This window comes from Poeciliopsis prolifica, unplaced genomic scaffold, assembly GCF_027474105.1.
Source record: "Poeciliopsis prolifica strain line A6 unplaced genomic scaffold, Auburn_PproV2 SCAFFOLD015, whole genome shotgun sequence".
Classification (NCBI taxonomy): Eukaryota; Metazoa; Chordata; class Actinopteri; order Cyprinodontiformes; family Poeciliidae; genus Poeciliopsis; species Poeciliopsis prolifica.
The window spans coordinates 10,390,989-10,406,629 of NW_026562390.1; the positions used below are offsets into that span (position 1 = coordinate 10,390,989).

Here is a 15,641-nt window from a genome sequence, read left to right on the forward strand (position 1 = left end):
AGCATTTAATTATGCAGGCAGGAAAAACAGCAGCCAATGGGTCAAAATAAGGTCTTGTGCAGAGCCCTGTGAAAGAGTTTCACCTTTTGCTCATGTGCACTTTGGATTAAAAATATTACTTGGGAAAGGTTGTATGTTATTCAATCAATAAAACATAATTGAAGATAATGAAGAGGCAAAAAGGTATTAATTCTAGAAAAAAAAAAAGACATTCACAACTGTAATTAAAGATGAACCCAGTCCATAAACTAAATGCACTTAAGGCCAAAATTATTCCTGCTCCTTGAAGTCAGAGCTACAATGATTTTTCACTGAGCAAAGAACTCAGTTTCTAAAAGAAAATAAGGCAGGCATTTCTCAAACAGAATTTGAAGAATACAACGTTATAAGAAGAAATGCTAATTATCTCTTTTTCTATTTAATTTTATTCCAAAGAATTATACCAAAAAATATTTCTACCATCATCATTCTCAATGAGCAATTCGTGTCGCAGTGTCTTGTCTCCAGCGGTTTCACCCAAAGTTCATCCTTGGGCAACACAGACACACACTGGACAAACAATCTTGCACCCACAAACTTAAACCTAAGGACAACTTGGAGAGACAAATGAACCCAACAACCTGGACTTTGGGAGGAAAACTACAGTACCTGAATACTGAAACTTGTATCGTTGACGTTTGGGTGAGTGAGACTGGAACAAACACAGTTGGTTGTTTAAATAATGAATGACTGAGCAACAATCTGTGGCATTAATATAATAATCAGCTGGTGGCAGGTTGGAAAATTACAGTTGCTCCTTTGCTGTTGCTCCTTTAATTGTGCAACCATCAATATTGTTATCAGTCTAGATTACAAATAAGGGTGAACATTTATTTTATGCCACTTATTGTGAAAAAATGTTAGTTTCTTCAGAATATGCTTGTGTTTACTTTTATTGTTTTTCCTACTGTAGACCAATGATGTTGTTGCCATGAGGCCTGCTGCCCTGTGATGTCTCTCAGTTTTCCTTGACAATGATGGAGGAGAGTTCTACAATGTCTCTTGTATGTACTATAATTATGTTGTTCAGAACTTGTGCACAAGAAAATAAAAACTTTTACCTCATTATTTCTTTTTAATTTGTACTTTTTTTATTATTATCCACAGGATTCAGATGCTCTGGCAGATTTCATCCAGGTTCCTGTAGGATTATTGACTGTTCTGTTATGCTAAGTATATAATTTTGTTAAAGTACAACATTGAATCTTGTTAACTTAAAATCTTTTGTTGTGGTTACTTAACTTATTTAATGCAATTGGTTTCCTAGATTCTGCTAAGTAAATTGTACTGTTCATGTAAGTTGGACTAAGTAGCTTAATTTGAATTAACAAGAGGATAATTTACTTCCTATTTCAAATTTGACACAACTTCACTAAATTAATTTAAATTCACTTGATTAAGTTCATACAACAAGATCTTAAGAACACTGAACAAGTATATATTAAGTAAACAAAACATAAGAATGGTAGTTAAACTTATATTTTTTAAGGCAATCACTTTCCAAGATTTTTTTAAGCAAAGTCAACTTGTCAAAGTTGACAGGGTATGCACAAAATGCCATATTACTGGATCATGTGACTGTTAGCATTCTTTTGAAACTGTCAAAAGAAAGATCATGAAAAAAAGGGTACTGCAATGAATATTACCATTATAAGTTTGCAGAAGGAGAGATCCCAGTATCTTGCAAGTAATCACAGGTGAAAAGATTCACATAAAATAGACACGATAAGGAATAAATATCTAACATGTATTTTATAGCAAACATATTGGTGAGATCTATCCTTACCCTTATGTGGGTTTTTCTTCTTTTAAAAATTCTTAATATCACTGCAAGCTATATATTTTTTCTGACTTCCATTACTTGCATTAACCTAAAATTAACACTCATTTGAAGATCCTTGTTTCAGCACCATGGGAACAGGAAGATGTAGGTGAATGAGATACTCTAAATATACCCACTGAATCATTAAAACATAACTTTAAACTCCTGTTTAGTTGTTTTTTAAAATAATTTTATGATATGCCAATCTTTGACACATCACTGAAGAGGGGACAAAAATGGTTTAAAAAAAAGCTGAACACTTAAGAGCTGTAAGCAGAGGAGGTAAGAGGAACTGAGGAGAACACTGACATGAACACACAGAGGAGAAGGACTGTTAAAGTCAGGCAGGTTACAGAAATAGAGGAAGAGGAGCAAGAAGAATAGGTGAGGAGGAAAAGATGTTAGCACCAGAAAAAGTGTGACCTGAGAATTGATCTGAGAAGTCAAACTCATGAGCAAAGTGTTGAAAACAGAGGCTGATGAAGAAGATGATTGGGGGGAAGCAGGTAAATCACAGTGAAGACAAGTCATACGATGTCAGAATGCATTCATAAATATAAATTATTTACAAATGGAGAGATTTGGAAAGTTCTACAGAAAAAAAGAAAATATCAAAAATATTGAAGAGGTGGTACTAAAAACTCTAGTCAGACAAATAATCTTGGAAGTAGCAAAAATAAAACTGTATCTATCACTCTATCACTAACCTTTGGTGTTAGTGATAGAAGCGACAGCTTAAACTGAAACATCGATTATACTACAGCAAACCAATAAACCCGTGCTGGAAAATTTTCAAAAACGCCTTCACATGCAAAGCTAGATACAAAAAACAAAAAACGATCACACTGAAACTATTCTAACCACATGCTTACACTGGGTGACTTTCATAAAATTCTGTAAAAAAAAAAAAAAGGATTTTAAAAAAAGTTACTTTCACTTTAAGGTTAGAAAATTCATAATTTATAATAATTATGAATTACTATGACTTCATAATTCACAGTAATTAATTAACCAGCTTCCAGAATACATAAAAAAAAAATATAGAACAATAATGAAATGCTCAGGCCGGATAATTTCAGGATCTTAACCTGCACACTTTGTCTGTGATGCCATAGAGCTGACTCCAAACTCTTTACCAGCACGCCCCACTTCAATGCCTTTGAAAACCCCAAGTTTGCAAGAGATGTCAAACATTCATAATCTCAAGGCAAACCTCTCGCAAAGTGTAAACGTTCTAAACAGACAAAATTGGCTGGTAAGCATTACCTTCAAACCATCAGTGATGGAGGACCTCTTCAAACATATCAGTTTGTGGGAAAGTAATGGATTTTAAATAAAATCACGTCATCAAAAAAAGCTTGCCTGTTTAAACTACGTGAAAAAAAAAAATCACAGCTAGGTCCTTGCTGTGGGCTCAATGATTCTGTTTTGTTCTCTCATCATTGAAAACGGTACCATATAGAATCTAAATTGTAACTCCATCAGCCTTTCACTGGTGTCTGTGGATGTTAAAGCTTTAAAACAGGACCGCTTCTAAGATATCTTGGCGAAAGGAGTCAAGAAGAAAGCATGCATATTGTTGAAAAAGGAAGTTTCAAACTTGTAGAAAACAGACCATGTTTTTACGACTACAGCCATTATGTTTCAGTTGAGAACGTACCATAACTGAGATGTGAAGCAGATGCATGTGCTCGTGCAGTGCATGAGCTGGCTCCCGAGCTGTGGGTTGTGTCGTCTGTGCCAAGAGTTCAGGCTCAGTCATGGAGACGTGGAAGTACAGCGTCCCGTTTTCCAACCACTGTTGCTTCCAGTGCACCTGAGAAATCTCCTCTCCCGTACCAGACATCTCTGAAAATCAAAAATGAGAAAGAAAAACAGTTTTTATATAAAAATGTAATAGATACTGAAAAAAATAGAGGAAACATGCTAATTTTAATAACAAAAAAAAGAAAAAAACAACAACACATTAAGGCTTTAGCATCGGTCTACTTTTTTAAAGTAATAGATCTATTTTTAATACGGTTGAGGTTCAGGATCTGATTTTTAACATAAGCCTTTTTTGCCCATTCCAATGTTGTTTTTCTGTTTGTTGGGATCTCACATTTGTCCAAGTTTCAACCATCCAGCTGTTGCAAAATGCATCAGAATGATGCTTCCACTTCCATGCTTAACAGTTGTTTTAGTTCTTAGCTTCTAAACTCTCATTTTTACTCTTCCAAATATTGTGGCCTAATAGCTGAGTCTTTGTCTCATCTAACTACAACAGTTCTACATAACTTGCCCATGTAGGTACCAATGTTTGTTGCTCAAAACTGAAGGTGTTGTCTTTTAAGCAGGAGCTTCTTTTTTAATTAGTACCCTCTCTGCACATTGTGATTTAAAAGTGACTTTTCTGCAGAGAGTGACACAATTTGATAAATTTATAATAGGCTGGAGTCTTGGTGGTGAGTTGTTATTCAACATTTTAACACATTTTCTTTCCTGTGAGAGTAACAGCAGGAAGCAAACCAAGTTATATTAGCTCAACTGTAGGAGTCAAATATCTGTCCAGAGTCATGCAAAGTTCTTGCTGTGGGCTCAATGATTCTGTTTTGTTCTCTCATCATTGAAGTTGAAAGATGTATGAACAATCCATCATCACAAAAAAATTCTAAATGCCCAAAATTAACCATTTTCATGGCAATGTGTTTTGAATGGAAGTCCAACTGTTTCATAAATTAGTTTTTGAGTCACGTATGAACATAAACTATTTCTTTTCATGATGCTACACTTCACTCAGACAAATTGGTGCTGAACTAAACAACATATAAAAACTCATTGTTTTAGCAATCCTACATTTTACCAATTGAAAACCCACCTCCCAGGCAATGCTTGGCATTGGGCTTTCAACGTGAAAGGACAGAAGATACAGCAAAGTAAAAAGCACCAAATACGAAGAAAAGGTCTGTAAATGTATGTGCAATACAAAAAAGAACAAAAAAAACCCAGTTGAAAACACACCAAAGGAGATCACTAGTTTATCTCACTGCGGATCGTGGCAGAAGGATCCAATACTATCAAGAGGGAGTGGTTGTTCAGTAGAGGAGTACTAAGAAGCCTCAGGGAGTCTAAGATTGCAAAGTGTGATACAGTATATGTCATGTAGTGGGGAGGGGACAAGGGCATAGACATTCGTTGACATCTCTTATCAGTGGCAGGTACCGAATGACAAATGGCTTGTGGTGCAGCTGGTTATTAACCTGCTGATTCTAGGTCAGAGGACACGGGCAGCAGAGGAGAGCTACATGAGTTGTGTTCAATAGTAACAGTGGCCTCAAGGTGCAGAGAGGGAGCAAAGAAGACTGACTCGGAATTAATTTACAGCAATAACTCTCAACGCTAAATAACCAAAATATTTTGTTTTAAATATTTTTATTCCCTTTTTTTACTTTTTCTAGATGCTACATGATATTTATTTAAAGGACGAAAACAGATAATTTTTGGATTAAACAGCAGATCACAATGTTGTGAAACTGCAACTTCTATATTGCTTTTAGCACACAATGCCCTTTTTTTGCAGTTATTAAGAGCAATATCTTAGCCTCGTCCTTTTTCAACATAAAATCCTAAAGATGTTTTTCAAACATGATGGGACCTCTTTCTGCTGTATGAAAATGTTGGGATCACAATTGATTTTCCAAAGGAACACTGAAACAGTTATTTTACTCAAATTTTCACACAATTTCTGAACCTCCTGAGTTGCACTGTACACAAATATAGCAAATAACAAATATGGCATTAATGCTTTCCTCATGCAGTAACTTTGACCTCTGTTTCTACCTGAGAAACTTGAACTACTGTAACACAGACATATTTTCATACTTGGAGAAATCAACTCTGAATTTTTGAATTGTGAATTTTGAAACAAATGCCTATAAAATTGTGCAAAATAAATCAAAAACGTTTCCTTGTGAATGGGAATTTTACAAAATACTGGAGTGATATATTAATTTGGATTTCAGTATTCAAACCATGTCTCTGGAAAGAATGTCCAATATATTTTCATGTATAAATGCTAAAAAAAAATATTGATTTTAACCAGTAATCATTTAATCACATTTACCTGAACAATAATCTTGTCTTTCAGAGAGTTCTGAATATATTAAAACAACTTCACTCCTTTCATTGTCCTAGAAAATGCCCTATGCTTTTGCTGACTACAGGTTATGATAATATTTTGTAGAGTGCAGAATTCTCAAATGCCATAACTGCTGGGAGATTATTGAACTCTTTATGAGTAATCTGTGGGTTGAAGATATGCTACTTCACCTTTACCCTTGACAGGAGATAAAGCTTAGTTTGCTGGGCCAATAGTGCTGTGCCTCCCGCCATCTGTTCGTGCGGTAAATACTGCATATCATGCAAAATAATAATAATAAAAAAAAGATGGCTTAAACCTTGCCAAACTGGATTTGGACTTGTGCCTTTTAGAAATATATATATATATATATATATATATATATATATTATATATATATATTATATATATATATTATATATATATATATATATATATATATATATATACACCTTTTAAGCATTTTTTGTTGTTGTTGAAAGATGATGCGGTAGTGTGATTTTTTTTTTTTTATTGTTCCGCGGTATGACTGTCATGTAGATGAGTAAGCATGCTATTTTAAGAAAGAGCAGCATTAGTGTTTATGAGCATATGTCTGTGTGTGACTGTGTGTATTTGTTCTTCTCTTTGTGCTACAAGGTTCGTCATTGGGCATGGATCCTGATATTTGTGAAATGTAGGCATATGGTCCTGGGGGTTTACTATTACTTTGTATGAAAAGATATGTATATGCTTAGAAATATGCACATGTTAGTAAACATGACTGATGCTGATAAGCAACAACGTCAACAATGCCCAGGTGCACAATGAGCCCAAGTGCAGCCCAAATTACTTGTAATAATTTCCATTACATTGGGGGGGGAACATAGATTTGTACACTAAAATTAATTTTCTGAAGTCGACTCATCTGCCGGAGGTTTGTGTTGAAAGTTGTACTTTTGGGTTGTGTTGCACAGAAAACCCCCCCAAAAACCCCAAAACAAAACAAAAAAAAATCTATTGCAGCAGTGTCTTCTATCTGCATCTTCTGAGCACCCATGCCAGGTTCTAATGAAGCTTGAGACTCAACTGCACTCAGTAATTAAGCTACAGACTGAGCAGTCTGCTGCTGGTCTTCCTGCGTTAAAGGATGAGAGATCAGCAGACCCGTTTTGCTAACCTGACATAGCGTACATATGCCCAGTCACTTTAGTTTTTCACAATCAGAATAGTATGACCCAAAGCATTTACACAAAGGCCATTCAGATTATCAACTGGCATGAAATCGCTTTCTCATTTGCATTTCAGATTCACTCCAAATGAGTTGAATCCTATTGGGGCATTTACATGACGCATTTTTATTCAGATCGGTTTTTTTTTTTTTCCAATTACTGATGTCCACGTAAACATAACTAATGACAAAACAATGGACCCCTCAATCACATAGCCCAACCTACACAAACACACCAGAATTGACAAGCAGATGACATGCAGTTGTACAAATTTAGTCTTTTTTTGATGGGCTCAATGATACAGTTACTTTATTTATCTCTCCTGCTGCATCAATCATAATTACATGCAAATAATCAATTGTGATGTCGTTTAGCAGCTTCTTTCAAGGACTTCCTGTAGGACAGCCAGCAGCTTACTGAGAGGTTGGCAGCAGAGATGACAATTTTGTCTTTAACCCATTTTAAACAATCAGTCTTAAAAGGTTTGATTTTCTGTATTCACTCCATTCATAATCATAAATGCTTCCAGTCTATTTGAAAGGGCTGCTGCAACTTAAAATCTAAATCCCATTTAAAATGTGTTTTTTTATTGTTGACAAAGAAATTGTGTTACATGGAGAATCGGAGCAATATGTGACATCGTAAGTCACAGAAAAGCTGAAAGGTGTGGGATTCACTGTGCCGTGAAACAAAGACAACACAGATGTCTATATATATAGGGGAAACAAAACAACAAATCCAACAGGATGAAAGAAGTTGGCACAGCTGGAAACTATCACACATATACAAACCAACATTGACTGTTCTCCCAAGGTGGTCTCACAACTATTCACCAACCCAAACAACACATCGGATGGACAGATAGCTCAATGACACGTGGCAACTTTAAAGATTTTCTTACTATGCTCTGCCCTGTTGCAGCTTAGAAGTCTGAAACTCTCCAGTCGTCATTTAGAACTAAAAAAAGTGATTCAACTGAGAGGGCAAATGTCTGAAAATGAAGACCAGCTGCTTTTTTTCCTGAGCTCTTACGAGTTCATGTTGTGATGTCTGTGCAAAAGTCAACAGCTTTACCAAGTGTTTCATAATCTGAAAGAAATATTGTGCCTGACACAGTTACTTACCTTTATTATAAAAAAAACAGCAACATTGAGGTGTTTACAATTTAGTTTCCAATCATATCATTATGCATTTAATAAAGTGACCAATATTGACCATTATTTACTGGGCCCACTTGGAACATGAATACATAAATAAATTCACTAAAGAATTTAACAAAAAATAAATAAATAATTTCTCTAACATTATGACATTTATTTTAGATATGCAAAACTTCATAAAAAGTACTTTATAAAAACTAAAGGAAGATGAATATTTTTATAAGCATACATAAACATACATACCACATGAAAGCCACACCAGAAATAAAAAAATAAATAAATAAAAATCAATCAAGTTAAATTAGTATTTTATAAATCAAACACACTTTTGTTCATGAGCTACAGCTTACTCTTAAATTTGTTGAAGTTGCTATCTACTTCAAACAAGAAACTGTGAAGGCCCATGGCTCATTAGTAAATATAGTTGAATCATCATACACCAGTGAACTTCAAGTCTTATGGAAACTTATTTCTAAGGGGAATTAAAAACACACCACCCTATCTTTGTTAATGATGATACAACTCACACACCCTTCAGGTTCACCAGGCACATTTAAACCATGAAGAACATCACATGAATTTTAAAAGCAGACTGTTTTGACAGAACTGCACATCTTGGATATATGGATGAATCAGTGTCTCACATTATATCAAATACATCAACATCGCACACGATACTAATATTGCCAAGGACGGTTTATGAAACAATTTTTGTATAATGTTAAGCCATCATGAGCTAACACTTGGAATGCCAGTGAAATGATCAGCTTGCATCACTGAGAACAATATAATTGAACAATATAATTTAAAACAATATATACAATATCATGTTACACACAGTTACAACCACAGTTGTTTGTTTATGTGTGCATGAGCCATAATTGCACAACTGGATCCCTCTGAGCAAACATAAAATACGGAGACATATTAAAGAAAACACAAATGAAGACACAAGACCAAAGCTTTCTACCTTTAAACCAAAATTCTGGATGAAAAACTGATAATATAAATGTCTGAATCTGAGGTATAAGGTAGAGGAAGAGCTGAAATCGCTGACGTAAGGGACTGAATCTGTGTCCAAATGTTCAGCTGATGGGACATCTGACAGAGTGCTGTTTCTTCAATAATGGTTCCAATGTGCTGGTTCAGCTAAGATAACCCTGACCTAGCCAGCTCTCCTCTTGAGCGTACAAAGCTTTTTTATAAAATACATTTTTAAGATCACCTTCTATTCTCCATGACAACTATTTATTTTCTTATTTTACCTTAATAATGCTTCACATTTTAGTAAAATAGAATTAACTGAATATAAAGCAGCTTACCAGCAATCTCTTTTCATTCTACCTAGTACAGCTCAATATGACATGTTGTCTGCATATTTCCTGAGTTTACATTTTCTTTGAGATAATCAAGACAACTACATTCCCCATGCTTATTTTGGTCCATCATCATAAAAGCAGACTGAAATAAATCTAAGAACAGGTTTTGAACTTGATGAATTTTTTCAAACTGTCATCTTTCAGCTAAAAAAGTTAGTTGCCAAAAATCTAAATATTACATAAAACTGGGTGTAAATATGTTGAGTCCAAGGAAAATGGTGGTAGGAAAATATACAGCCACAACAGTGATAAATAACCACAGCATTGAAGATCTTGTCAAGCAAAACCCATCCAAGAATTTGGGAAATCTTAACAAGGAGTGGATTGAGCCTGGAGTCAAAACATTCAGAGCAAATGCATAGTCTGCCCTATACATGTGCTACAAATATCAAATTCCTTGTGTCAAGCCACTCCTCAACCAGTGACATTATACACAACATTAGAAGTGGCTTATTTGCAGGGAGGAGAAATTGGACGTCCAAACCAATGTTGCCTATATGTAAAAAAATTAACCCTCCAGAAACATAAAATCAGGCGTGCAGCAGACTGGGGCATCATAGGGCACACATACAACCTTGGACAGGTCCACATGATATTGTGGTGCAAGTGGATAATTTATTACTTTGCTATGTGCACAAAAAATAATCACTGAGCACAAATCCCCAAATATAAATTTTTGCAAAAAATTCTTTACTTTTTTGCCGTCTCTAATTTTAGCCATTGCTTGAATGTTTCCCCTAATACTCCATTTTCAGTGCTTCATCAGAAATGCTGCATCCATGTCTAGCCTTACTGCTGCTTTCATATGAATGTTTTTTTTTTTTTGCTTTGAACAAGAGCTACTTCTTCCATGAGGTGTAACCACTCAGAAATGTATATTCAACAAGACAAGCTTTACCAGCACCAAAGAGTTTGAGTATAAACACAACATGGCAGCTGAAACCTCTATTTCTAAACACATGCTGCCTCATGAAAGAGGAGCACGACACGTACAGGAAAAGATTAGATAAACTGTTGCTTTTAAGCATGTTTACCACCACTAAGGATCTGCTGAAATACAGTCAGCTTAATCTTAGCATTACTACATGTCTGCATACTGATTACCAATATTAACAAGATCTTACAATACATTTACAATAATTTCTCATAATATAATTTCGATCGACAGGGACCCAAAACTTTAAAAAACATTTAAATGAATAAAAACAACAACTGCCCCCACAAAGACCATCAAAGTAAAAAAAAAAAAAAAAAAAAAAACATTTAGCAAGAAATATATTGTCTGGCATTAGTCAATGTTCACATCCATCAACGAGTGTTACTCACACTGCAAACCCCACATTTTAAGCTTTGTTACTAATTAGCTGTTGCCAATATAATGAAATAAAAAAAAAAAACTCGTTTTCCCCAACATTCTCTATTGAGTCTTGCAGATCAAGTCCACATCTCCTTTATCTGTCCTGACTAACGCTAAGCTTCCAATGAGGGATTCTGATTGCTGTCTCTGGTTCAGCTGATATCCTCTCTATAAACAGTACTGTGATTAATGTTTCTGCTCCTTGTTTGCTTTCAGTTCATACAGGCTGCTCTGCCTACTCAGATGTTTGTCTGCACTTTAAAGAAACATTTTCACTCTAACAGTCCCATTAATGGTCTCTGCCCAGATGGAGCTCAGATCTGTACAGGATTATGCTCATTATCAATGGATGCAACAACAGAATTGCCCCCAGAAATCATGCAACTCTTAGAAGTGTTCTGTACCATCAGCTGTCCCAACTGAGAGCCCTTTGTGATTTGTCTGCCCTCTAAAACTTGGAGGTTAATGATAACCCATAAAATACTGGAGATTCATGTGCGTGCATGCATGAAGAAATCTCGTTAACTGTGTATGTTTTGGAGGTGACTTCATCCAGCACAATGACGGGTGATAGAAAGTTACCCAAAAATACAAGAAGTTCATGAAAAGCAGTGTTGAACCTGGCTTGTTCTTAGTCTATAAGGTATTCTTCTGAATTAATCTAGTGTGAACTGTAAAACATTGTGAATGTTGGTGGGTGTCCACTTTAAAAATATCCTTCATCACTTCTGCCTGCTTTGAGCTCTCTGCGCTTTAAGACAGCATTTACGGTCACAATGGACACTTTATGGTGCATTAAAGTAGACCTCCTGCATTCAGTTATCTATGTTGAAATTCATCTACAATTATCTAAATACTTAAATGTTTGATCATTTAACACTGCTTAACTGTTCGTTTTGCCGTCATTTGTCATAGAGTAGCATGGAATGTGACTTTAATGCATCCTGCTGTTAAAACTAAGTCATTGATACCTTGGTAAAAATATATTGATGGTTTCAATAAGGAACCTCATCTCTACACCACATTTATTGATGACTGAAAGGCCCTGACCCATCCAGCCATCCAGTATCTTGTTCACCCTTATCCCTAGTGGGGTCGGGAGTTGCTGGTGCCTATCTCCAGCTGCGTTCCGAGCGAGAGGCGGGGTACACCTTGGACAGGTCGCCAGTCTGTCGCAGGTCAACACAGAAACAAACAGGACAAACAACCATGCACACACTCACACCTCGGGAGAATTTGGACTGTGGGAGGAAGCCGGAGTACACAGAGAGAACCCACGCATGCACAGGGAGAACATGCAAACTCCATGCTGGGAATCAAACTCAGGATCTTCTTGCTGCAAGGCAACAGTGCTACCAACTGTGCCACTGTGCAGCCCAGGCCCTGACCCATAATACACAGATAGACTGCTGTTTCAGCTGTGCTTGTCCCTTTGACTAATTGCTCATACGAAATGCTAAAGACAGCTTAAAATATCAACTGTATAATTATAATATTCTGAGTGCAGGTAGACTTGGCGTGGGGAAAAAAAAAAAAAAAAAAAAACAAGTTAAAAACTGGTCAAGCTGAAACTTAACACAATTCTTGAGCAATAAAATTCTGGGCCTAGTCAACAATGTACCATAAGCAGACACCATAACCAGGCTGTGAACTGTTAGTGTCAATGGGGCTTTAAAACACAGTACAGTAGAGAATGACAAATGCTTGAGTTGAATCGTGTACATTCTGTAGGCTACCTTCACTTTCCTTCATAAAAAAAAAAAAAAAAAACTTGCTCCCAAAAGGTTGGCATTCATCAGTGAAAAAGGTGATCATAGCAGCACAGCACCAGTGATTGTGCAAGCTTGACAGCTCCTTGACAGTTTTGTCAGCTCCACAACAAGTCGGTGTCATCAACATTTACAGTGATGAAAGCTGGCACCCTAAAGGCACTTTGCTGCCTGTCATTACAGGCGTGGTGGAACGTGCCAGTCTTATATGGACTCCAGCCTACAACTGACTGCTGAAGCTGTCTACAGTGTGAAAGAAAACACATAAAGTTCAATAAATTATGCGGTATATGAGGATGGATTCACTGATTCCAAAAGCCACTGTCTGGATAAAAAAAATAAAAAATAAAAGAGACTGACAAAGAGCAGTGAGAGTATGTGTAAAAGAGAGACATGCAGACAAAGTAGTGAGGAAAGGCAGGGAGAATCTGACATCCTTGAAAAGTGTTCAGGAATATTAGCATACCTCCTAGACAATTCAAATTTTGCCTCAAAACTGTCTGGTGTGACAGTGGCACCTCATCACACCTCAACTTCACTCCTGCCAACAGCTAATATGAAATGTTGAGCAGAAGAAGAACAAACAGGTTAAAAATAAGGCCTCCTTGCTAAGAATTCAAAAGTAGTTAATATCAAGCCCTTCTAACAATGTGATTGTACTATTGGGAGTTTAAAGTGACCGAGTTGATTTTCTACACAGTTACATTGTAAGCTGGATTGATTCTTCTTCTGATTTAAAGTTGACAGAATTAATGGTCATCATAAATGTGTCTTAAAACCATTATTCAGATTATTTCGCAGATCATTTCCCTCACATAAATATTTATTCTAGGAAAGCTTATAATAATTTTTTCACATTATGTGAACACCGAAGTTATTCATGTTAAACATCGCATCATTCTACTGTCAGACAATTTCCTTTCTATTTACTGATTGCATTTAAGTTTTCAGTTTCACCTTGAGTTTCATACAATGGTTCAACATACTCACTGTCACCTGGACAAACCAGGCATCGCTATGAGGATCTGTGTCAATTTCACCAGTGCATTAAAAACAATAGACAACTTAAAATGTTTCTTATGCATATACATTCTGAATGATACTTTACAAACTCACCTGGATCACTGACTACTTGACAAACAGACCACAGTAAGACTCAAGAACAGTGTCTCTTCACAGGTGGTTAATTGGAGTACTACAGGGAACTGTACCCTCACCATTACTTTTCCCTCTGTACACCTCAGACTCTGAGTCCAAGTCTTATAATATTCATAAATCCACAGAAATATCAGGTCTATAAGAAGAGAAAAGGAGCTTTGTGAGAACAATCATTTCATCTTGAATGTCAACAAGAGAGAAGATGATTGTGGATTTGTGAAAAAGCAGAATTATATTAAACATAATTTCATCATAGGGCAGGAAGTGGAGGTGGTAAAAATATCTTGGTGCTCACCTGTACAACAGATAGGACTAGAGACGAAAGTGAAGCCATCTACAACAATGGACAGAGTACACCATGTTTTGTGAGGAAGTGTTTACAAAAAAGATCCTGAAGATCTCTCTAAGTGTTTTTTAGAGTGTGATCTTTTCTACAGTCATCTGCTGGTATAAGAGCATCAGAGCCAGCTTCAGAGTCAGCATCACAGTCAGCATAAGCCAGTGACTTAAAAGCTCTGACAGCTGAAAAGAAGGATGGCTTTGTTCTGGGGAGAGTCTCCACATTGTGCAAAGTAGGACTCTTGATAAAATGAAAAACAATATGGACATATCTCAAAATCCTTTTGCCACACAGGAAGTCAACAAAAGACTGCACACAGAGGTTTTTTTTTTCTTCTCTGGATCTGCTGCAACACAGACTGCTACAGGACATCCTTTAAGCTCACCTCCAGAGTCATAATTCTTTAAAGAAACTTGGGTATTGAGAGCTCCTATAATGCCTGTTTATTTCTTTGAGATTTTTGAATTTAATTATTGATGTTATTGCACTATTACTTACAACTGTTAGTTTTATTCTTGAATAGTATTATTTTAGTGCCACTACTTCTGAGGATTGTATAGTGAACAGTTGGTTGCTCTGTTGCCTTGCAGCAAGAAGGTGTGAACCATGGTTTAGGGTCTGGATACTGTTGACTCTCCTGTTACCACCTGCCAATCTGAATTAAATTCCTCTCTAGCTTTGCAGATGACACTTTGAACACATTTTAATATGTCATAGTGAAGGTTTTAAAGTGAAACATTTAAGGAATTTTGTTCAAGAAGTCTCAAGCCATTTTCATTGTAAGAGAACTGGTTAAAGCTATTGGCTAAAGCAATAAGCTGATGTCTATGAATACCTTATTGCTATACAATAAGTTATTGTCTAACCATATGCTGCAGACATTACCTGCATTAATTGTGTGTTTAGTTAACATAGAAGGTGGAGAAGGGATGTTGCAAGAGCTGGCAGAACAAGCGCAATTTTGTCCCCAAGTTCTTTGAGAAATCTACTGTCAACAAAATGCCGTGCCAGTGCCAGAAACATGTGCAGGTGATGCCCAAAGCCAGTGCAAGTCCCCACTGTGCTCCATCACAACAGCAACTGTTAGACTTTGCACTGGCGACCTCCTACAGAAAACCAATCATAACGTTGGATGCCACCACTGTGACCCAGCATGAAAAAGGAGGTGACTTATGACCTGAGAATATAAAACCATAGTACAGAAGTAACAATATTAGAAGTAGAGAGCGCCTTAGTGAAACACAAATATTTGTTGGCCCTACGAATGCCAAGACATAGACACAGAGCCT

General features: G+C 36.2%; 1 protein-coding gene across 1 annotated transcript in view; it reads right to left on the reverse strand.

Moving 5' to 3' along the window:
- The window catches only part of LOC129366320 (astrotactin-2-like), a 230,661-nt gene that overhangs the window by 189,913 nt on the left and 25,107 nt on the right, over positions 1–15,641 (reverse strand). Inside the window, exon 2 of the mRNA XM_055040101.1 lies at positions 3,522–3,709. Coding sequence (XP_054896076.1) covers positions 3,522–3,709 — 188 coding nt within the window. The remainder of the gene's footprint in view (positions 1–3,521; positions 3,710–15,641) is intronic.